This window comes from Sceloporus occidentalis, unplaced genomic scaffold (genome assembly GCF_023333645.1).
Source record: "Sceloporus occidentalis isolate IW3139 unplaced genomic scaffold, rSceOcc1.0.p SCAF_4, whole genome shotgun sequence".
Taxonomy (NCBI): domain Eukaryota; kingdom Metazoa; phylum Chordata; class Lepidosauria; order Squamata; family Phrynosomatidae; genus Sceloporus; species Sceloporus occidentalis.
In genome coordinates this window covers 7083419-7109341 of record NW_028316984.1, presented here as the reverse complement: position 1 = coordinate 7109341, position 25923 = coordinate 7083419, and the positions used below count along the sequence as shown (strand labels likewise).

At 39.2% G+C, this 25923-nt stretch overlaps 1 protein-coding gene across 1 annotated transcript; it reads left to right on the top strand.

Annotated features, from left to right (window-relative positions):
* The first annotated feature begins 4691 nt into the window (after window positions 1-4691).
* On the top strand, window positions 4692-24068 carry LOC149313465 (cysteine-rich venom protein-like). The gene is made up of 7 exons (XM_089523214.1): window positions 4692-4754; window positions 9803-9925; window positions 11097-11187; window positions 12536-12684; window positions 14911-15005; window positions 16093-16184; window positions 23944-24068. Exons 1-7 carry the CDS (start codon window positions 4692-4694, stop codon window positions 24066-24068), a joined length of 738 nt encoding a protein of 245 aa, XP_089379340.1.
* The last annotated feature ends 1855 nt before the right edge of the window (window positions 24069-25923 follow it).

Here is a 25923-nt window from a genome sequence, read left to right as displayed (position 1 = left end):
CTGTTTCCGAACAGTGCTATACACAATAACAACATAAATACAATGATCAAGATGTATTGGGTATGAGGTACAGTGCTACCTCGGGTTACGAATTTAATTCGTTCCGCGGCGCCATTCGTAACCCGATACATTTCGCAACCCGAAAAGGCGCTGGAAAGCCGCTAGCCGCGGCTTCCGATTTGAATTTCGCGCCGAAATTAATTTCGTAACCCGAAAAATCTTTCGTAACCCGGAACAGTTTTTTCCAATGTAACTTTTTCGTACCCCGGAAATTTCGTAACGCGGTGAATTCGTATCCCGGGGTACCACTGTATTATACTTTTTCTATCTTAGAATTCACTGGCATAGCTAGTTAAAAGAATGAGGAGCAAGTGGTGGTGAAGACTTTGCTGAAATTTATTGAGAGCTGTGGAGCTCAAGTGGACTAGTTTTGTTAAGCACTCTTACTTCTCAGGTTGAGACACTGACCCTTGCCAAGGAATCCACTATGGAGATTATCGCACCCTTAAATCCTGCTGGGAGAGACGTGAGACTGAAAAGACAGAAATGGATATTAACATACTTACCCACACCTGGGCTGTAGGCAGCCCATATTCTTCTGGGCAGCCCTTCTGCAACCCAGACTTCTGCCTCAGCTTTTTTAAGAATGAGAAAATCTCATTCTTGAAAGAGCTGTGGCAGACGTCCAGGTTGCAGATTGACTACCTGGGAGAATATGGGATGTCTACAGCCCTGGCACGGGTAAGTATGATAATACCCGTTTTTGTCTTTTAGATCCCCTGCCTCTCCTGATGGGATTTAAGGGTGTGATCATCTCCAAATCCCAGGCAGGCAGGTGGCACAGTGGATAGGTAGATCTCCTTCTCCAAAGATGATCCATAGCTTTTCAGCTGTTTGTGATTTCATAGGAACCAGTACACAGAGCTGGCTGGCTGTTGTTGATAGAGATGGCACCATGTTTACCATCTGCAATAACCATTTTTATTGATCAATTGCTGCTGTAGCTACCATTGGGAAGTGTTTTAGCATCACCACAAAGTATGCCCAATTATCAGACCTAACCATTAGACTACAGAGTCTTAGATCTTATTTTATTCCATACAGGTAATGAGCCAGAGAGTGCTAGCACATTGTCTTTGTATCTGTGTTTCCCATTGGGCAACTATGTATACCCATCCTAGTTAACTGTACGTCATCATATATCAGTGCATCCTTCCCCAGTCTACATTCCCCCAATCATATGACACAGCATCCTTCCCAAGTCTGGATCTTTTTCTATTACAAGTTCAATAACACCCTGCCACTTTAATACATGTGGACCAAAATATCAAGCTGCAACTAGAGAGAAGAGAAACTGAGCTGTAAGAGATGTGGAGAATGTATGGGTAGCTACCATTTGTGGATTGAGGAAACTGATATGTTATAAACCATGCAAATAGATTGTGTGTAGGTTGTTTGTAAACTTAAGCACACACATGACTAATGAACCACACAGCCTTAAGAAGAGCAAATGCAGATTGAAAATAAAGTGGTTGTTTGATGACTTCCTTACTGCTCTTTATCTTTATGTAATAGTTTGTATTCTGAAATCTAGTAGACTGATGACTACAGTCTGGAATGTTTATTCTTTGTTGATAGTAAGCCAAGGTGAACTTCATAATCACAAACTTAAACAAATGCCACGCATGCAGTGAGAAAAACTAGCTTCTTCTTCTTCTTCTTCGGATTAAGAGGTATTCACACCAAAATATAAAGACCTTCTCTGACCATTTGTTGTGTTCTTCCTTTTGCTGCAACCTGCCTTTGTTGGACTATAGCATACCCTACCCCCAATAAGGTACAGTTGGCTCTCTAGAGATCGTCTGTCTCAGTAGTCACTACTTTTTATCTTGGGTGGGGGGGAGTTAGAGATTATACTTGATTGAATTTTACAAACCTCTCATTTAACGAACCCTACTTTAAAATGACATAGTATTGGAGTTTGATAAAGTAAGAATCTTAATGAGCATTTTAGCAATATGAAGGTTGCATACAAGCATGTTAATTATAGCTTTTCTCTAATTTGCTTTGATGGATATGACAGTGATGGCCAAGGAAACTTGTACATAAGGAATATTAAATTATTACTTGATAAAATGACTTGAGAAATCTATTCACAATTTTGAATGATCACTTATATTTTTTGTGATTTTTTAAAAATGCAAATGATGGTAAAGTCAGCCTTTGGATTTCTGAAAATCTTGAGTTTTGATCATTCTCGGTTTGGCTTTTGAACATCAGTTTTAATTTCTTTAAATTTTTTTTTAAATAATGGACAAAATAATCCTATCAAATATTTTCCTATCATATTTTTGATATGATAATTTTAATTACAATCATTTTATGCTAATCAATGGGAAAGCTACCAATGATTTTATTGGAGTAGGATCATAGTCAGGGAGAGCAACTAGTCATCTCTACACTGTGTAATATAAACATTACTAAAAGACATTTTTGGTTTTAGACACTATTTTGGTACTTTAGAAATAATAAAATTTTAAAGATAAATATATCACTTTCATTTTCTTAAAAAACTTTCATTCTTCAAATATTGACCAGTTAAACATCTTGACAAAACGTATATCCAAGTAAAATTTCTTAAGAGACCATTTAAAATGATCTAATAGCCCATTTGTAAGAATATTTCTGGGGAAATAGTGATCATGATCTGGATAAGTTGATAACACAAGTGTCTCTCAGAGAAGAACATAAAAACTGATTCTCTTCAGCCTCTGGGAATAGAAAAGCAACTTAGTAGTTCCATGATCTGAACTCGTAATTAAAAGAATCAGATGTTGTTTGAATAGCTCTGGCGTATATAGATAACAGAAATCTAGTGAGACAGCTAACTTAGAGAGTTATAGATTCAAAGAATCATAGAGCTGGAAGGGGCCTCATGGGTCATGGAGTCCATTGATCCATCACTTCTTTAGGAAAGATCTGATATGCACATAGATGGAACTACTGCAAAAAATACAGACCCATGTGTATGTAGATTTGCTTTTGCACCATACTACTCTGTAGCTTTTGATGAATATGAATGCATTTGCAGTTCAGACACTAGTGAATCAGTGTTGAAGTTTGAAGTGTGTCATCTAATTTATATAGAGAAACACTTGGAATATATCTGATCTTTCACACTTTCTTATTTCCTGCTTTTTCTGTTTCACCCCCTTTAATAGTTCAGTGTTGGGCCTGTCCTACCATCATCTTACGTTTTATTGGTATTTAGATTTCTAAGTAGTACAAGAAAGAAAGCTAAGAGAGAACAGTTTGAAAAGAGAGAATGACCGGTTTTACGGTTATTAAGAGTTTTTTTGTTTACTGGTGTCTAGATTTATTATTATTATTATTATTATTAGAGGAAAAGGAAACCAAAATGAAAATAGTATGGAAAGAGAGGAGGTCAGGATACCAAGAGAGAGAATCAGAGCTGAGTGGAAGGAAAGGAATGAATAGATTTCATTTCCTTAACCCAACTGTTAGTATCAACTAGGAAAGACCCATTGAGAACACTTGCTGCACCTGCATTGCAGAAATAATGCAGTTTGATGCCACGTCGGGATTTGTAGTTTGTTGTTGCAACAAAGTACTCTGACAAAGCCTAAACATTTCATCAATCTACAAATTCCATAATTCCATAGTATTGAGCCATGGCAGTTAAAGCAGTGTTAAACTGCATTATTTCTGCAGTGAAGATTAGAGAGAATTCCGTTGATTCCTTAAGACTGTTCCAGTTGGGACTGACAGCTGGATTTAAACCTTGTTAATGCCAGATAGAATAGATTCACTGAATCAATGAAACTTACATAAAGTGTTGAATTACCAAATGCTAAGGTATTATATGAATCTAATCTAGATGGGATTAACAAATGGATTTAGTATCAAAAGGAAGAAAAATGTTGCTCTGTTTTTTAAAACAATTTTTATTAAGTCACCTTTTTACTGTAAGAATTGGAAAATATAACTTACTTGTTTTAAACACTTGTATAGCTTTCTTCCAGCACTTTAGTTATGACCATTTCTTCAGGAGTTTCAAAACAGTGATCCAGACCCATAGATTTCCAGGTAAAAGTTTGCATGGATAAATCCACTGAATAAATAGTTGATGCATATACTTTTGTCAGCATTATTTAAATACCAAACTGAACCATATCAATAAGAGACCGAGTATAGACTCCAAAGAGAGAAGTAGGAGGTACTGATTGCTAACTGCAATTTTTGTTCATTTGCTCACCATTTCTCTTGTAGTAAGCAAGTAAAAACAAGTATTTGTAGTTATAAGTAGTTAGATAAGTAATAGAGTGGATCTAAAGGTACTTTAATGTGTGCAGAGGACTTCATTGAAAGCCTGCTTTATATCTTATGTTGCATTGTTGTATAACAACAATAAAACCAATGCAAAAGATATTCTTCCACTTGAGGAAGAGCTTACACAACATCCCATATAAGAGGAAGAATCTATACAACCTACATATAATATCACTGACTTGACCTATTGTGCAAACTCTTGTATGTTTGTGGAACAGTAGTACTCCCGTTTACAGTTCTTTGGATTCAAACCAATATTAATAAATGCTTAGAAATGATAACTGGAACCATTGTAATAACACAAATAAAGGAACTAAATGATCTGTTTGCTTTCTGCAGCAATGTCTCCTTTGATGGCACTTTTAGTCCTGGCTGCTGGTTTACATCAATCTGTTGGAAATGAGGTATGGTTGGGTGTGTCAAATTTGAAATTCATTTCAACCTGTCCCTTCAACCAACCAGGATTTCACTGCTGCACCTTTAATACAATGTCTTGGGATTATGAATAAAGGATAATACATAAGAGTAAAATGTACACACCCTTTTTACTGACATTATCTACTGGGTGTAGGCACACATATGCTCATCCTGTGGATAAGGAAATAATGTTCTCCACAGGTATAATCATTTTGAAAACATTATCCAAAGACCCAGTAACACAGGATATCTTTTGAGAAGGATCTTAGATGAAAAAAGATAGCTGCATTTAACTGGTAGAAGGTGGGAGAGTGTGAAAATAACAAATAGCACCTTGTCTCCTGTCTTCCTTCAATAGCCTGTGATATTGATAATACCAGGCACTGCTAAGAACATCCAGTTATATGGTTTCTTTATGTATATAATTTAATTTACATCTTGCCTTTATCACTCCCCATGTCCCTCAGCATCAGAAGAACTGAACTGACTTCAGGGTGAATGCAGAGGCAAGAGAGGTCAGCCAAGTTGCATGAGTGAAAGGTTGTTCTTGCAACACAGGATTTCACTTGCTGTGCCCCCACCCCATAACTGATATTCACTGTCAGTAGCAGTTCTAGGAGTAAACAGCAGCAATGCAGGGGAGGGGGAGGAGCTTTTTGGAAGGAGGTTATGACCATATCCCTATGTACAGTTGAGTTTTCTCTTTTAAAAAAATATTTTTATTGATTTTCAAGTCTTTATGAGATAGTCAAACAGTGCAACATAATAACAAATATAACAATAGCCACGGGATGTGATGTCACTCAGTGATCATTGCAGCATTCCATGGATAGGATGCGATTGGAGTCAGTTCAGTCTTTCCATTGAGTGGTAAAGTGTCCTTCCAGAAGTTGCTGTGAGAGTCTGGAGGTTAGAGGTGGTGTGAAGGTTCATTTACAAATTAAATAAAGAGCCTCCAATCCTCGTAGAATGTGTCCTGTTTTGAATGTCCATTACAAAGGTTCATTGTAGTGGAAAGTTTTCCTATTAACCATGGGTTCCATAACCTTTCCCACCAACCTTCATCAGACAGATTCCCATATTTACAACATAGCCATGTTTTTTATCAATCAGCAATCAGTTTTCTGTGCTTAAGGGCAGCTGGGTTCTTTTCTTTCAAAAATGGGAAAGTGGGACAATTCTAATCATACTTAAAATGTGTGATTAAGAGAATAGTTGAGATACTCAATTTGGTGGAGCATAATGCTCCATTCACACAGATTTGTGACCTCTCCTTGGGCCAAACGCTTTCAAGCCTAGTGCGGCCACTGTTGTCCTGAATAGAAGCAACAAAAAAACCCAAACATCTAGAATCTTTTGTAGTAGTGAAGCATACAATATTTTTTTGATTATCACTACAAAAAGGAATTATGTTTTTGATTGGAGCTCAAGTATGCACATTAATCAAAAACATATGCCTGCCATTACAGACTATGCTAGGTGTTTGGGCTTCTCTGCTGGTTCTGTACACTGTGCTTTACTTTAGCATCCTTTTTGAATTGTGGTGCCCAGAACTGGACACAATATTCCAGGTGGGGCTTGACCAAAGTAGAATACAGTGGCACTATTACTTTCCTTGATCTAGACACTATACTTCTATTGATTCAGCCTAAAATTGCATTGGCCTTTTTAGCTGCCACATCGCACTGCTGACTCATATTCAACTTGTGGTCTACTTGGACTCCTAGATCCCTTTCACACGTAGTCTCATTCAGCAAGTGTCCCCCATCCTATAGCTGTGCATTTCATTTTTCTGCCCTAAGTGCAGTACCTTACATTTCTGCATGTTGAATTTCATTTTGTTACCTTTGGCCCAGCTTTCTAATCAACTCAGGTCATTTTGAATTTTGATCCTGTCCTCTGGGGTATTAGCTATTCCTCCTAATTTAGTGTCATCTGCAAATTTGATAAGTATGCTCCCAATTCTGTCATCCAGGTCATTGATAAAGATGTTGAATAACACTGGGCCCAGGACAGAGCCCTGTGGGACCCCACTGGTCACTTCTCTCCAGGATGAAAAGGAGCCATTGTTGAGCACCCTTTGAGTTTGGCCGGTCAACCAGTTACAAATCCATGTAACAGTTACTTTGTCTAGAGATTAGATTTGTCTGGCATGACTTCTTTCTCTGAAACCCGTGTTGACTTTTTGTGATTATGGAATTGCCTTCTAAATGTTTACAGACTCTCTGTTTAATTATCTGCTCTAGAATCTTTCCTGGTATAGATGTCAGACTAACTGGATGATAATTGTTGGGATCTTCAATTATCATGAAAATTTGATAATCAATGGAAAAGAAATCAGAATTTACAAGGACATCCCAAAAAGAATACTTAGAAAAAGAGTTGACTACAAATTCATCACAAATGAAACAAAAATGGAATTATGTATAGATGGGGAAAAATGGAAGGAATTTTGGTAAACTTTAATCAAAGATGGTATAAATTAAATACAGTGCAAAAACCTGGAGAATTCTGGAAGAAATATTCAAAGGAACTAGAGAAAGGACAGACAAAAAGAAGAAACCACAAAGGAGAGGACAATTCACAGGATCAAGATACAGGAGAATTGGGAGGGACCTGAAAGATAAGGAGAAGAGGAGGAAGAAGAAAAAGAAAAAGGGAGAACAAAGAGAAGAATTAGGAAAAGAAGATTCAGAAAAAGAACAAGGAGGGAGCTCAAACGAAGAGGGATCACTAGAAATAAGAAACAAACCAAGGAGTAACAAAAGATTCTCTAAACATCATTAAAAGATGAATAATATTTCCATTTTACCATGATACGTGAAAGGGATCAACTTTCCTCAAAAAAGGAAGAAAAATTTCATTACTTGAAGAGAACCAAGCACAATGTATTTTGCCTACTAGAAATGCACATTAAAAAAGACAAAAGATTACTTAAAAACAGCAAACTTGCTCTTGAATATATATTTGCATCAGAAACTAAGAAGAATGGCATTGTGATTTATACTCTGGAAGACCTACAATCTAAGGAGATGTTCAGTGACTCCCATGAGCACTACATTGGCATGGAAATAAATTGTGAGAGCCAACTGATTATGCTGGTTTGTATCCATGCTCTCAAAAAAAAAACAGAGTGAAATTTTATCAAAGAATATATCACAGCCAAAACTATAACTATGATGGTTTAATAATGTTAAGGGATTGGAATGGAGTAATTGATTCAAATATTGATAGATTATCAGGAAACAAAATACCTGAATCTCAAGGGACATTACCTAAATCTTTCTTTGAACTGTTGGAGAAATATGATTTAATTGATATTTGGAGATGTAAACATAGCACCATGAAGATTTTTACATATTTTTACGACAGGCACAAGTCCCTCTCCCATATAGACTTATTTTTGTTATTTAAGAATTGTGCGCAAAAGATTATTAAAACAGACCTCACAGCGAGAACTCTATCTGATCACTTCTCAATTTGGCTTAAATTAAATATGGGAAAGAAAGATTTTGGATGGTGTCTGAATGAAAACCTGCTGTTAAAAGAAAACATTCTCGTTAACGTCAGGCAACAACTGAGGTGGTACCATAATGAAAATATAGGAAAAGGAACTCACATTACAACTGTTTGGGATGCTGGGAACATAGAAGAGAAAAAGAAAAAAAGAAGAAATAAAAGAAAGAATAATAAAGAAAATTTAAAAAGCGCAAGAACTACAGGAAAACCCCACTGATAAACGTCAAATGAGGGAAATAAAATTACTAAAAAAAAAGCTCTCTCTTGAACTATCAGAGGAATTGGCCAAAAAATGTTTGCTTGTCAGTATTATTTCCAACATGCAAATAAAGCGAGTAAATGGTTAGCTCACAGAATAAGGAAAAGTAAAGAGAAAAGTACAGTAAATAAATTACAAGTGGGAGATAAAGTCTACACTACACAAATAAAAATTAAGAACACTTTTATTATGAGTTTTAAGAATATACAGTGGAAATAATAGACAATAAAAATAAAACAATTGTTAGACAAATCAAACATTTCGCCACTGGATAACGAGAAAAGGGAAAAGCTTAACCAACTGATCTCAATGGTGAAAATTGTAAAAAAAAAACATTAAAAAAAGCAAACTGAGAAAAGCTCTAGGCCTGGACTGCTTACTAGCAGTATTTTACAAAGTATTTCAAGATGGGATATCCATCCCATTGAAGGAACTTCTGAATAGGACAAGAAAGAAGATTGAGATTGAATGTGCCCAAAGAATTATAGGTTATTAATTCAAATGATAAGATCTTAAGAATATTAGCCAAAAGATTAAAGAAGATACTTGTGGATACGATTCACGTAGATCAATGTGGGTTCTTACCAAGGAGATATCGTAGCAACAATATCAGAAACATTTTAAAATTAATAGAATGTCATGAGAAACATAATAAAAAAAACTTGCTTTGATAATCATGGACATTGAGAAAGCTTTTGATAATGTTTAATGGGATTTGTTGCTAGACACTTTGAATTATATGAAGGTGGGGGAGAGATTTATTGAATGAATTCAGGTGGTTTATTGCAATCAAAGTGCCTAGATATTAGTCAATGGTGAGAGAACAAAGCCTATTAAAATTCAGAAAGGAACGAGGCAGGGTTTCCTGTTGTCCTCTTTATTATTTTTGATTATACTAGATATATTGTTAACAAACTTCAGGGGAGACTAAAAGATAAAGATAAATGATATCTTAGATAAATTTGAAGAAATCAGTGAAATATCAGGGTTAAAAATTAATAAGGCAAATCTTTGTTTTCTTATAGGATTTCTGCCTTAGTTTTGCTTTTAAAGTCCTTAAGATTTTCTTCCCATAAGCTCAGCTCCATGTGAAAGTTTGTAGATTAGTGTTTTTGTTTTAGAATGGGCACAGTCTGTTTTTCATTACTCTTAATGGACTCCATATACATATCTATTTGTGTGTGTTATGTGTGTCTGTGCGTGTGTCTCATTTTTTGCATTTGTGACTGGAAAATGTGGGTGTTGATTTCATTACAGAAAGATGCTACAGCTTTTGCTGCATTGTCAACTGATTTGCCAGAGGTACAAAAAGAAGTGGTTGACAAGCACAATAGTCTAAGGAGGCAGGTGAACCCCAGTGCTTCTAACATGCTGAAAATGGTAAGAATGTGTACAATATTTTGCTGGCATTTCAGTTTCTTTGGTCCTCCGGCTTTACCATGAACTTTGCTATATTTTCCAAGTTATGGAGGATTTTCTAGAAAGTTGTTTTTAGAAGACTAATACTGATTATAGCACAAAGGGCAAAAATAATTATAGGTTTTTTTTTAAAGAAACAACAGAATGAAATTATCCATTCTGAAGTTGTAATCCTGTTGTGACATGCTTGCCTTATTTGCATTAGTTATTAGGGAAAGGATATAAATTCCAACTAATTCATTTATAATGACATACTTCCAAAGTTTGAGAAAAATCAGATGGCATGGTGCTCTTTGAATGGTGTTTCTTGAGACCATAGGTTCGGGATCTCTCCTCATCTCTCAAGTAAACAAATCACTGAGGATGGAGAATTAGCATGTCAGAAGTGGGTTTTGCACCCAGCTTTCATGGTGCCAAAGAGGAAAAAAACATATAATGATTAGAGTGATCAAGGCATTTAATATACACTATTTCTCTGCAAACTTTGTGATAACTGTATAAAAAAAGATCTGTATCATGATCATCACCTCTTTCATTTGTTATGAGGCTAAGGGATCATAGTTTGCTAATGAGTACATTACAAAGAATAGCCACACAGAGTGTCAGCCAGTACAGTCGAATAGGGCTTCTGGGGGGCGGGCTATCTAGGAGCGGCATGCACTCCTTCTCCCTGTGCTGCTCTGTACTTTTCCCGATGAGGAAAATGGCAGGACAGAATGAGGGGGAGTAAACATCGGGATGATGCATGAGGAGAGCAGGGACTGCACGGGGGAGTGCATGCAGGGGTCAGAGTTGGGGCATGTGGCAGGAGCATGCATGGGGATGGCACAGCGGACAGTGAGTGTGGGGATGGCATTGGGGAAGTGCAGGGACAGCATAGGGGGGAAAGCATGAGGGGAAAGGCCTGACTTGGTGTCACCCCTCTTTTGCAGGGTGTCACCTGATGTGGGCTGTGATGCCACTGGGAAACTGATTATATTTTCCCTGCAAGATGTTAAAATGTGGTTGGATTTTTTTTCTTGGGCACCATTGAACGTGTGGGTTCAAGCTGGCTGTGGTTCATTTAAAAAGAACAAGTCACTCACAAATGTTAAACATACTTGCAACCAGACATATTGCTATTTCTTTCAAGGAATGGAATGTGGAAGCTGCAGAAAATGCCAATTACTGGGCTAAACACTGTGTATACTCTCATAGTCCTGAATACAGAAGAACATTAGAAGGTAAGTTATATGGGAGTACTCTCCAGAAGTATTCCTCTTTGTGTGTGTGAATTTGTGCCTTCATGTCACCTGTTGACTTATGGCAACCCCATGAATATAGAGTTTTCTTAGGTAAGGAAGACTCTTGTAGTCTACAGCATCAGTTGTTCATTTGTAGTCTCCCACCCAAGAACTAAATGACCCTGCTTAGCTTCCAAGATAGATGGGATCTAGTGCTTTGAAAAACAGTGCCTGCAGCCTAACAACTTAAGGGAAGCAGTTGCTTCCCATGATCCTTAATAAAAATAGTAACAGCACCTGCTCCAGTTACATTGAGATAGCCATTACACTTTCAAGCACACTCTAATTCTTCCCAGAAAACAGATGTAATTGAGCTGGTGGATCAAGAGGAGCATAATTTGCACATGGTTTAACAAAAAGAATATCATGCGAGAGGCAGGACACACAGTATGACATAGTAGTTCAAGTGTCAGACTATGGGCTGAAGTAGATGAGCAGCTTGGAGTGCCTTCTGGCTGCTCCAGCCACAAGTGACCCCTGATCTGAACAGGACCATGGCAACTGGATGTTGCAGTCCAGAGGCCAGCTGCTGCCACCATCTGGAACAGACCACTGGCAAGGAGTGGGTTTTTTCCTCTCCTTTTGTGGCCAAGTTTGGGCTTCCAGATGATCTGGGGGGGGGGGGGGTGCGCCATCTGCACACCATGCCCCAGAAGTGGCCTGCACACCATGCCCGTCTGTTTTGGGCCTAGGACTGAGGTTCAAATCCACTTACACCTCAAATTTATCCAAGCTACCGGGGTGATCATGCATCAGTCATTCATTGTTTCTATGACCAACCTATCTTGCAAGAAGATGATGGGGATGAAATTGTTGTGGTGAGGGAAGCCATACACAAATATAGTGCACCCACGTCATACACGAGCATGCCTTAAGCAGCTTCCAGCATACGCTGGAAGCTGCACTGGAAAAAGCAGAGCCGTGCCCCAGAAAGCGTAATGGGTGCGTGTCCATGGCACGGACACGCCACCGCACCACTATGAACATGAGCCCTATTGGCTTTAATGGGGATCGAGCATACGTGGAATTTCCCTTACGCGGCGTGTGTGTGTGTGTGTGTCCGGAACAGATCCCCACGTAAGGGAAGGTACCACTGTATAAACAAGGATAGTTTGACTGACTGCTCAGCTATCACCTTTCTTTCTGTTTGCTCCAGGTACTTTCTGAAGCTCAGATATGGCCATCTAACAGTTAAATTAAATTAAAAATGCCCTGGACTAGTCTCATTTAACATCTTTAAATATGATCAACTTATATTTATTTCTCTTTCTCTTTTCCTCTTTTTAAGATGGCATGTTATGTGGTGAAAATCTCTTCTATTCAAGTGTTCCTGTATCTTGGTCAGAGGCAATACAAGCCTGGTTTGATGAGAGAGAGGACTTTGTGTATGCAGAAGGACCAACGTATCGGAATGCAGTGATTGGACATTATACCCAGGTATGTAAATATTTTAGAGCCAGCATGGTATATTTGTTTGTGTGTTGGATTACAAAGCTGGAGAACAGGTTTTCAATCTCCACTCAGCAATGAAAACTCACTGAGTGATGCTGGAGAAGTCACACTTTCCCAGATTCTGAGAAAAGCAAAGATAAATCCATTCTGAATAGATCTTGCCAAGAAAAAGCTGTGGCCTTAGGGGTGCCATAAGTCTGAAATGACTTAAGGCACACAAAAGACACACACACACCTATGTACACCTACACACACCTACACACACGCACATCATGTAAATATTCTACAGAGGTAGCATACAGCAAATTATATCTCATTATGCCATATTCATAAAACCTGTGGGAGTAGGAAAGTATCTACTGATTCAACTCTGAGTTTATCACACAGGGCTTTAATCCTGTGCTAGGCACAGGATGTAAATGCACAGGGATGGTTACTATCATACAGCTTTCTCCCTGGGTAGTACTCATTCCATGCACGATCTGGCGTTATCCCTTATCTTTGTGGATGAAGAATCAGTTGAAAGAGATTATCTGAAACTGTAAAAGCAATTCTCATTGGTCTCAGTAGAATACTGTTGTAAATTGGCTGTAATATAGGTCATTTTTGGGGAGGTGCTGATGGCCAGAGTCTGATCCTCACTCCAGATGTTGGATTCAGTAGGGCTGTTTAGCCTGCAGACTTCTGACTAGATTCTGTACAAGTGAATAGCTGCCACACACTTTATTGAACAAAAGTTAATATTTATATTTATTTATTTTATTTACGTTATTTATACCCCGCCCTTCAGCCCTAATGGCTCTCAGAGTGGCTTACAATTATTATTTTTAATAAGACGGTTCCCTGCCCTCAGGCTTACAATCTAAAAGACACGACACAAAAGGAGAAGGGAATGGTGGTGGGGAAGGGGATGAAGTCCAGTGGTTCTTCTCTCCCTCTGATGCCTGGACCAAGGCAGATGGACTAGAGGGAGGGCTCTTCTTCTTCAGGCTAGCCCTGGTGGAGCTGGGCCAGCCTGCCTATTCACTCCCTCGCAGGCCAAAGGATGACAGTTATGGAGGGAGGAGCCTCTATCTTCAGGCTAGCCCTGGTGGAGCTGGGCCAGCCTATTCTCTCCCTCACAGGCCAAAAGATGACAGTTATGGAGGGAGGAGCCTCTATCTTCAGGCTAGCTCTGATGGAGCTGGGCCAGCCTATTTACTCCCTCACAGGTCGAAGGATGACAGTTATGGAGGGAGGAGCCTCTATCGTCAGGCTAGCCCTGGACTAGTGGCTGGACTGAGACTCTTCATAGAAGAACAATGTGCAAACCCTTACTTCTCTGATCAGCATTGGGCTGGCTTTCTGTTATGTAGATTTTCTATGGTGAGGAAGCAGACACTGTGGTCCTCCTGAGATAATCTTGGGTAATAACACATCATTTATCTATTATTTTGTGAGAAAAGATTAGGGTGTGGAAAAGAGCAGACTCACATCTAAGCATTCAAGTGGGCAAAATTCTCACCCATAAACAAACAAAGAAAAAAGGTGTCCTGAGAACAAAATGTCGAAAGATAACTGAAATAAAACAAAGAACAAACTCTTATCTTGGGCCGAAACCCTAAAAATAAGGAAAAGGAGAGAGAAACAGAAGACAAGAGAAAGGAGAGGCAGGGATTAGAAATGAAAGGCCTGGGAAAGGGGGTATATTTTCTAAATAACATTTTTAAAAAAAAGATGCAAAGAGGAACTTGTGAGAGGGGGATCAGAAAGAACAAAAGAGATGTGTGTGTGTGTGTGTGTGTGTGTGTGCATGCGCCTTCAAGTTGCATGTGGACTTATGGTCACCTCATGAATTTCATAGAGTTTTCTTAGGCAAGAAATACTCAGAGATGGTTTTGCCAGGATTTGTTGCACAACATCTGGAGAACCACAACTCTTTAACACTAGAATAATTCAGTGCCTTTGCTGTACAGAAACAACAGTAGATCTTACAGAACTTTAAAGACAAATACATTTTTGTGCTTTGTTGGGTTCTAACCAACTTCATCAGGTGCATGATTGTTAATCTTTCAAGTTTCACAAGACTGTTGTTTTGCTGAAACAGACTAAAACAGTTGCCCTACCACTTCAACATTTTTGCAATACAGATACCCGACCTACTCAATAATGCATAAAGTAACTAGGTGAATATTGTGGGGACCTTAATAAGATTTATTTTCTCATTTACAGCTAGTTTGGTACAGATCCTACATGATTGCTTGTGCAGTTTCATACTGTGACCACAAGATATATAAATACTTCTACGTTTGCCAATACTGCCCTGCGTATGTATAACAGATATTCTTTTTATACAATTCCTCCTTCTAAAATCGTGAAATATTTTTTTCTGATATAACCTTTGAATTTGTAAGTTCTGATTTATAAAAGGATTAACCAGGACAGTAGTATCCTGTTTTGGGATGAAAGAGAATAGTTGTTGTTGGTGGTGGTGGTGGGAGGGTAGAAAAATAAATTATGTTTAACAGTATAGAAGGCTGTTTAGTCCAGAGAAAATAATTCTTAAGAAATGAAATCATTATCAAATGAGTTGACTAAAGAGCTGATGATTTGATTTAAATCTTATGCTAAGAAATTCTTCAAGTTCCTATTCTTGAAGAGTGCTTTCATATAGAAGAGGGCACCAATGACCATAGTTGATATGCTTGAGGTCATGCACAGGCAGCTGTTCCATTTCTGGGCCATTTCTACCACCTTCATCAGATGAACAAAATAAATAAAGAAACTCTATAGCAATCTACCCACCCCAAAATTATCATGTTGGGTTTGATAATTATATGTCTCAAAGCTGGGGAAAAAAAAAACATCCACTGAATGTACTTGATAGGGAGTTCCAGAGTGTGGGAACAACCTTTAAGAAAGCCCTCTTTTGTCATTCCTACCTCTGAAGGATTTGCATTTATGAGAACATAACCTTACCAGAGGATAAACTTGTTTGCTTTATTAAGTTCCTTAGTGTCATGCCCAAACACATTCTCTGGAACTATGCCTGAAACGTGAAATGAATAAACCTGCTCTTGTAAGATGATATTTTATATGTCATCATGGCTTAATTAGAGTTTCCAAAAACAAACAAACAAAAAACAAACTCCAAAAGCAAAACAAAAACAACACAATTTCTGTTTACATACAGTTCTGGGAAGGAGGAAGGACTGTTGATAATAGGGATGTCAGGAGAGTGTGAAACTCTGCCTTCAGTTCTAAGTACTTGGGAGACAAAGTTATGAATTCATTGATGTGCATCATTCATATCCCCTGAACTTCAAACATGTGATTCTCTGCCTGTATACAGAACATTTTAGAATAAAGGGGAAATTATTTATGATGTTCTTTTTATTGTTTAAAAAATTTCAGGGGAAATGTACTAGGAATTCATTATTATTCCCCATATAAGGAAGGAGAGCAGTGTGGTGACTGTCCCAGCAAATGTGATGATGGACTGTGCAGTAAGTATAGACAATCCTGCTTCAATTCTTTTTTTTAAAGGATTTGCGATGTTCAGCTAGTGGATTGTAGTCAGGCACAAGGATGATGATGGTGGTGGTGCATGCACAGCTTGCCTTTTCTCTTATATTGGGATTTAAAACAGCTTACAATAACAAAAAACAAATACAATTAAAATATATAAAAAGCATCAGTAAAACATATAAAAGTTATTTTTATAATGCCATTGAATAATCTATGGAATTAAAACCATTTAAAAATCCATTAAGAGACAGAACATAAAAATGAATGGAACATCACACTATTATGGTCATCAGTGCTAGGTCATAGGAAGGACTGTAGTTCAGTGATAAGGTTCGTTTTATAAGATCTCAGGTTCAGTCATTACCTTCTCCAGCCCAAAGCCTAGCAGGCAGCTAGACTGACAAATAAAGCTTCTGGTCTGAAACAAAGCTTCAGGTCTGAAACATCTTTCTGCATTCCTATCAGACATTTTGTGCTGAAATGGGTGGCCCATTCCTGGTCCTATATCAAAAGGGGAAACACCCATATAGTGTGAAAACAGACCAGATTTCCAACATATCATATTTTTTGTATTAGTTGTTGTTTTATTTACTTATATTCCACCTTACTCCCAATATAGGGACTCAAAGCGGCACACAACACATCTAAAGCAATGCAATTTAAAATGATACCTGAACTTTAAAATGTAGAAATACAAAAATAAAAAAGTTTAAAATGAATGTATTAGAATGTAGAATGTATTAGAAACTAAACAAACCTTCAGTCTGAATTACACAACATTTAAACCCTTGTCAATCTGAAAAAGCCTGACAGCACAAAAATGTTTTCATCTGCTGCCAAAAGGCAAGCAGATATGGGGCCATCCTGACCTCTCTAGAGAGGGAGTTCCAGAGCCTGAGAGGAGCTATCAAGAAGGCCCTGTCTCTTTTTCTCACCAAACATGCCTGAGAGGGTGGTGGGACAGAGAGTAGGGACTCTCTGGACAGTCTCAGCACTGTAGTGGACTCATAAAGGGAGATAAGGTCCTTCAGAAAGCCTGGACCCAAGTCATATAAGGCTTTATAGGTCAAAACCAGCACTTTGAATTGTGCCTGGAAACAGACTGGCAGCCAATGGAATTGTTGCAAAAGGCAGTTGTATGCTCCCTGTAGCCAGCTCCAGTTAACAATCTGGCTGCAGCTCTTTGGGCCATCTGAAAAATTTGAGCACTTTTCAAACAGAACATTACAGAAATCCACATAGCATGTAACCAAAGCATTTATCACAGTGGCCAGATGTGACTTTTTCAGGAATGGTCACAGTTGGCGCACAAGCTTTAACTGTACAAGTTGTTGTACCAGCCCTCTTCTGTGGCTCTGCACAATGATAAGAGGAAAGATTTAATAGCAACTTGCACTATATCCTTAGAGAAAGTGTGTAAGTGTTGAGTGATGGTTAGTCTTTCCTTGGATGTGCAGACAAGCGTGGAAGTGAGGGGGTTGGTCATTTGCATTTGCTCATGGTAGTAATATTGCTGAAGTTTATGCTCACCTTGTGAGAAATACAACCTTGGTCAGGTTGTAATGCCCGGTTTTGTTATGATTTTCTTATTTTTATTCTTATTTTTATATTTGGTAAGTTCTTATCTGTATTAGTAATATGACTGACTGTGCCTCCCAAGTGTTCCAGGAACCCGGAGCCCTGAAATATGTTTGAAAATCTTATTCCTTAGTAATATCCTTTTTGAATTTTGGTGCACAGAACTGGAAGCAGTATTCCAAGTGAGGCCTGAACAAAGTAGAATAGAGTGATACTATTACTTCCCTCGATCACCCACTATATTTCTATTGATGCAGCCTAGAATGACACTGACCTTTTTAGTTGGCACATCACATTGTTGACTCATGTTCAACTTGTAATCTACTAGGACTCCTAGATCTCTTTCACATGCACTGTTATCAAGTCAGATGTTCCCCATCCTATAGCTGTGTATTTAGACACCATGGAAACCATGGCTGGCATCCTTTTCATTACATATGCAAGTGTAAGTCCAATGTATGCCTCCACAAGTCTTTTTTGTTCATTGTGGAAGATGGCATTCTTTTCCCTTTTCTACAGTGACCAAGGTTCTCCCTTATTCAGCATTTAGCCAGTGCAGCCTCTCCCACAAATCATTCAGTGGCTTGTAAGAGCAAGGAAGGAAGTCAGACACAGAATGATTACACTATCTGTTGTGATCTCTGGAATACCCTGGTGAATTTCAATGGATGATATAATAGTCTGTGGAGATTATTGCACATATTTTTCTCCTGAGCTGGTCATGGGCTGGGTATGAGCATAAACCACTTAAAAACGGATGTTATCATACACCTCTATGATACTTTCAGAAGCCAGGAAGGGCAAGGATCCAGTATGCATGTGGTGGTCCTCACTTCTCCAAGGATCCTGTCCACATCCTCAGGCTGCACAAATTAAAACTTATACAACAATGCAGATCAAGCAGGTGCCGAGATTACATCCATTGGACCTGAGTCAACTACAGCATCCAATTCAGAGCAAATCCAAGCGATTTTGTCTGCAAAGTGTCTCGCAAATTCTTCACAGTGAGCTGTTAAATGTTCTTTGTTTTGTTCTTGGGGGCCAGAATGTATAAAGTCCCTGATTATTCGAAACAGCTCTGGTGGATGACACTGTGCAGATGTAGTGGTGGCAGATAAGTTTAATTTCTTTGCTGCCTCTATTGCCTTGGCATAGGCCTTACAATGAGCCCTAGCCCATTTTCAGTTGGATTCACTCCAAGTCTTCTGCCATCATTGTTCTAGTCTCTGTCCCACTCATTTCATCACTGCCAGCTCCCTAGTGAACCAGGGGGCATGTTTGGCTCTGGGGACACTTAGAAGCAATTGTGTCCATTGCCCTGGCCATTTCCCCATTCCAGAGATCTGCTAGGGTTTTTTCAGGATCACCTGCCATGGTAACAGGAAACTTCCCAAGAGCCATCAAGAATTTGTCCAGATCCATAAGCCTCTTGGGGCAGACCATCTTAATTGGGCTTCCAGCCCTCCAGAGGCTGTGAGTCCCAGTGAGTCTAAACCCTACCAGGTAGTGATCAGACCATGGCCTGTTCCAGACTGCCAAAATAAAGCTGCTTGGGGTCTCTTTGGAGGTAGGCTATTCAAATGATGCATAGGTCCTAAGAGTCCAGAGGTTGCGCCAAAGCCACATTCCATTCCTAAGCACTGGAGGGCAGCTTTGGTGCCGCTTCCGGATTCTTAGGATGCATGCATCTTTTAAACAGCATGCCTCCAAAGAGACCCCAAGCAGCTTTATTTTGGCAGTCTGGAACAGGCCCATGACAACAGAACTACAGACAGTTCCTCTTCTCCCAGATCACTGCCATTCTGCTCAGAACAGGATGTGTCTTGCAGCATCATAGAGTCATTGAGTTGGAAGAAACCACAAGGGCCATCCAGTCCAACTTCCTGCCATGCAGGAATGCACAATCAAAGTACCCCTGACAGATGGCCATCCATGCTCTGTTTAAAAACCTCCAAACAGGTCATCTCTGTTAGTTAGGAGCAGATCTAAAACAGCTGATCCTGTCATTGCCTCTTCCACCTTTTGAACAATATAATTGTCTGCCAGGGAGATAAGGAATTTACTCAACCTTGAGGCTCAGGTTTTTATTTCATTGCTTCTTCCTCTCAAAAGACATTGCCCAGGAAGTGGGAAACGAATACTAGAAGTGTATAACTAGCCTCATAGATGATGCCATCAAGAAAGATTTGGCCTCTTGGACCATGAAAAAACCCTTCTTGCAAGAGATGAGTTGCATCTCACCATAGTTGGAAAGAACTTATTTGCTAGAAGTCTTGTAAATCTGATCAGGAGAGTTTTAAACTGAGGTACAGGGGTTGGGGAGGGAGACAGTATTCCAGAGGGCAGAGAGACAACAAGTACTGAGGCCAGTTGCCTGAATGATAGAAGGGAAATCTGGTCAGGGTGACCAGATGTCCTAACCACAAAGGAGAGCAAAGCACTGCAAAATGTAAGACCCCCCCCCCCACACACAAATGTAGGACATAACAATATCTAAAATTTAAAAACATTCATATAAATTCATGCTTCTTAGTCATTCTCAGAATGGAGGACAATTTGAAATTTCTCCTGGACTGAACACTGAAATGTAGTTCACGTTCTGGAAAAGAGGACATCTTGTCACCCCTGCCAGTAGTACAAGAACCCAACAGTATGCAAAAACAAACAAACAAACAAAAATAAAAAAAACAAAAACAAGGAAGCATTGGAAAGAATGTCTTTACACTCATGCACAGAATCTGGGAAATTAGATGTACTTGGTCTTAAGACTAGAAGGCAAATATGATTTAATAGGCATTGAAATCTGATGGCATGTGTGTCCAGGATTGCTGCCAGAAATCTCTGACTTATGCTGATAACCAAGCCTTCAGCCAACACGTGCAAGCAAAACAAACCTTGTGAAGAAGCAGTCTAAGAGCAGGCCGAGGAAGCAAGCCGATGTCAGGGTTCCAGAAAGTCAAGCGTACCGAAAGACGAGCTGAAGTCAGGAAGCCAGAAAGCAGCGTGGTCAAAACAGTCCGAGGTCACAATAGCCAAGAGATAACAGAGGTCCAGTCCAAGGTCAAGATAACAAGGTAACAAGATGTCAGGAGCTAGAGCAACAGCAATCACACCAAGGGCTCATGCAATAAACTCTAGCAACAAACTCAAACCTCTCTCCCACTTAAATCAGGGAAACTCTCCCTTGAGCCACCTGAGGCTGGTTTGCTAATTGTCTTTCTGCAATCCTCCTGGATCTGCGCCTGCAAGCACTCTCAGCCCTTCTCTCTTGATAAGAAGGCACCTGCAGGCACGCCTCGTCTCCAGAATCACCACTAGGCTGTGGCACCATAGGAGGCCTTTCCTCAGCACTAGGACCTGGTTGGACCTCCTGCTCTGGGGCTGGGGAAGCACAGTTGGGACCTGGCAGAGCAGAACTAACACCTGGCGTAGCCTCAATCAGCCCTTGCTCTGGAGGAGGCTCATTCTCCTCCTCATCCTCCGAGAGCTCATCTTGGCTGGCCATGACAATGTGTCTCATTGGAGTATAGTAGCAAAAGGATATAACCTATTTCAAAGAAATAGACCAAATAGAAAAATGAGAGCATTTGAGATGATGATGATGATGATGATGATGATGATGATGATGATGATGGAGAGAGAAACAACAGTGGCATGGGATGTCTATTACAGACCCCCCAGCCTGACTAAAGATTTGAAATGCCTCCCTAAAACAAATGACCAAACATCAAAAAAAGAAAAAAGAAAAAGAGAGAGAGATAGTAGTAATGCAAGACTTCAACTACCCTGATATTTATTGGAAGTCAGACTCTACAGACAAACTTACTAACTTACTTTGCAGATAATTTCATTGCATTAAGGTGGAGGCAGCAACAAGGAGATCAGCTATTTTGGATTTGAGAGTAACCAACAGAAATTAACAAGTTAGTGGGGTGGAAATAGTGGGATCTTTGGGTGGGAGTGACCCTGTCATCTTGGGATTTATTTTACAGAGGAAAGGAGAGACCAAACTGCTTTATCACACTAGGGGGCAAATAGAGTTTAAACGAGAGTTAAACTAGAAAAAACCAGGAAATGTTGTGTGATAAACATCAGGTATTTCCTGGTTTTCTCTAGTCTAACTCTCATTTAACCCTGTTTGCCCCCTACTGTGATAAAGCAGACTGTGAGAAACATATTCTGGACTTCAAGATACTGATTTCAGTAAGCTTAGGAAAATTTTGGGTGCGATCCGATGGTCAAAAATGCTCAAAGTGAAGGCATTAATGATGCATGGGAGTGTCTTTAAAGGTAAAATATTGAAGGCACAGTTGCAATTCCAATGAAGATGAACACTGGGGATTGTCTAAAGAAACCAAGATGGCTATATAAAGAACTTTCAGAGGAGCTGAGATTTGAAAAACACATGTATAAGAATTGGAAGAAAGAGGGAATCACCTAAGAGGAATACATATAGTCAATATGTGCAGGAAAAGGTAAAGCTAAAGCTCAGAATGAGCTCAGTCCTTGCTAGAGAGATTAAAAATAAGTAAAAGGGGTTTGGTGTTTTTTTTGGCTATATTCAGAGAAAGAGAAAGAACAGGGAAATCGTAGGACTACTGTGTAGAGAAGACGATGAAACTCTAACAAGGAACAGAAGGAAGGCTTAACTGTTCTATACTTTCTTTTTCTTAGTCATCTCAAAATGAAATTCAGTACTCTAACTGGTGCAAATAGAATAAATCATGCAGTAGGAGGACTATGGTCCAGAATAAGTAAAGAGGTAGTGAAGGAATACCTAGCCATTCTAAATGAATTTAAGTCTCCAGGCATCCAAGAGTACTAAAGGAACTTGCAGATGTAATCTTAAAGCCACAATATTCTTGCAGGCAAGCTGGTGGACTGTGGGCTAGACAGTGCTAGTTTTAGCTGGATTTGTAATTTGTTGACCGACTGAATCCAGAGAGTTCTCACCAATGGTTTCTCTTCATCCTGGAGAGAAATGACTAGTGGAGTTCATCAGGGTTCTGTCCTAGGCTGGATGTTGTTTGATATCTTTATAGATGATTTAGTTGATGGAATAGAAGGCATGCTTATCAAATTTGCAGATGATACCAAATTACAAGAGGCAGTCAGTACCACAGAGGACAGGATCAAAATTCAAAATAACCTTGACAGAATGGAAAGCTGGTCCAAAACTAACAAAATGAATTTGAACAGGGATAAATGTAACATACCATACCTTGGCAGAAAAATGAAATGCATAAATATAGGATGAATGAACTTGGTTTGAAAACAATACATGTGAGAATGATCTTACCATCTTAGTAAACCATAAGTTAAACATGAGTTAACAGTGTGATCAATTGGTCAAAAAGCCAATGGAATTCTGATGCTGCATCTATAGGAGAATAGTGCCATCTATTCTGCTCACCTGGAATACTGTGTCCAGATCTGGGCACAATAGTTCCAGAAGAATATCAACAAGCTGGAATGCATCCAGAGAAGGGTGAACAAGATGATCAAAGTTCTGGAAACCAAGCCTTAGGACGAACAACTTATGGATATGTTTAGCCTGGCAAAAAGAAGACTGAGAGGTGACATGATAGTATCTTTAAATATCTAAAAGGATGTCATGTAGAAGATGGAGACAGCATGTTTTCTTCTGCTCCAGAGACTAGAAATTAAACATTGGATTTAAATTACAAGAAAGATTCCACCTGACCATTAAGAAGAAGGGTTTTTTTTTCAACAGTAGAATAGAGTGCCTTGGAGGGTGGTAGATTCTCCAGTTTTGGAAGTATCGTTGATAACAGAGATCTTTGGTCAGAGATTGGATGATTATCTTGCAGGCTGTTTTATTTGTGTATTCCTGCATGGCAGGGGGTTAAATTAGATAGTCCCTGTGGTTCCTTCCAACTCTAAGCTTCTGTGATTCTTTTCATGACCAGAGGCAGCATGCCTTTTTGTATCCATTGCTGGGGAGCATAGACAGGAAGGTGCTAGTGCACTCTCACCATGCTTGTGGGCTTCCCATAGGTAACTGTCTAGCCTTTGTGTAACAGAATGCTCATTTACTACAGGCTTTTGGTCTTATCAAGCTCAGGATCTTCTTAGGTTCTTATGACTCTGTCAGCTTGGGATCCCTTGCACTAAACACATGCATCCCTTTCATTTCAGCCAATCCTTGCCCATATGAAGATAAATTCAGCAACTGTCCCACGCTAAAGGAGGACTATTCATGTAATCACCCACTAATTGAAGATAATTGCCAGGAGTCCTGTTTCTGTGAGTCTGAAATATAATATCTGGATTTTCCAAAAAGATCTTTGAACTTAACGGAAGAGGACGAAGCCAACGTAAAGATAAAACGAATGAAGATGGCAATATACCTGTTAACGTTAGCTATAAATTAATATAGGGCTTCTGTATTGTTTGCTTTTATCTTTTAATTTAGCTTCCCTGTTTCTCAGAGAACTTTAGTCTAGTGTGAAAAACAGCTCCAATACTGGAATACCTCTTTAATTATCAAGCAATCGATTCCTAAGAAATTTATCCATACTATTCTATAGAATTATTCTGGGAGCATGTTTGGTAAAAAACAAAACCAAAAACCACCCCCTCAAAACACTTGTATCTGAAATTTTGCAGTATTGAAACATTTTGAAATTTTGTGGAAGTCTGCATAAAAATATGAACAATGTCAATGGCTTCATAAACTGAATATTTGTACTAATATACTAATATTATGCATCACTTGTAAATATGTTGTTTTCATAGTAGTTTATTGAGGGCAGGAGTCAGTTGTTGGATCCATCTCCCACCAGTCCTAGCTTATACAGCCAACAATGAGGAATGTTAGGAACTCCAATTCAGCACTTAGAGGCTGCTTTAATTTCTACCACAAATTAAGGGCCAAAATATATGCTCAGTCTCATGTGGCTTGTCCCCATTTTGTAATATAAAAGGCAGCCATGGGCATGTGAATTAAAGCAGAAGATTTTCTTTTAGCAGAAAAATAGGAGGACAGGAAAAAATTTCTTCCCCTCATCATTTCATCAGTACTGCATCCTGGGGACAAATCCTATATTGTTTCGTTGTGGTCAGCAGTCTCTAAAACAGAGGCGGGAGATAGTACAGCTTGTGGGCCACCTATGATACCCTCATCGATCCAATTTCTTTGGAGTTTTTTTAAAAATGAATTTGAGGGCCCTTAAGTAGACCCAAACATTTCCTAACCAACTTTCAGGCCTCCTCCTGTTGTTGGAAAAAAAGCTCTATCATGTCCCTTAGAGGGAATTAGGTCAAAAAAGTAAAAGCAAATAAACAAGGATGGATGCAGATTTTCAAGATCCTTTGGGAGAGGCAGTACAGTGCCCTATCCTCCAACACAGGGGTAGGCAATCTTTTTGAGCCGGGGGCCGGGTTGCTGTCCCTCAGACAACTGGGGGGCCGAACCCAAAAAATAAATAATTAAATAATTTTAAAAAATTTAAATATATAAATAAACCAGGACAAATGTAGGACAAAATTTTCAAATGGAAGACACTTTTTTAAAAAAATGGAGGACAGGTGAAAAAATTTGCTGATTTTTTAAAAAATGTTAATATAAATGCATGTTTCTGAGGCTTCTATAGACAATTGCCCCCCAAAGGCCCCGGCGGCAATCGGCGGCAGGACTGGGCTGGGGCCGGTCCCAAGGCCTCGCCGGGCCGCATCCGGCCCGCGGGCCGCAGGTTGCCTACCCCTGCTCCAACAGATGCCCACCCTGTGCTCCAACATGACCAGGGCCAAAACACCATGTAATGTGGGACAACTCTAAGAGGAATGCCTACCTGATTATTGTTGTTTTGAAAGCTGCTATTTGGGATAGATTTAATCAGACTTCTGTTGCTGGAGGAGGGGAATATAACCTTTTCCGCATGGCAATTCCTTATTTCAAATAATCAGAGTGGCTGCTATTAGCCGAATTGCTATTAGTGGTGGAAAGAGAGGTAACCAGTACTTTATTGATTTCTACAACGGTTAGCTGCATGGGAGGGACAGATTTAAATCAGTTGAAAGATGGGAAAAAAAGATAGCCTTCTTGCCTTTGCACCTTATTCAGAATTTTCTTGAATAGTAGGTCTCCTTTGAAATGTACAAAAATTTACAAAATTT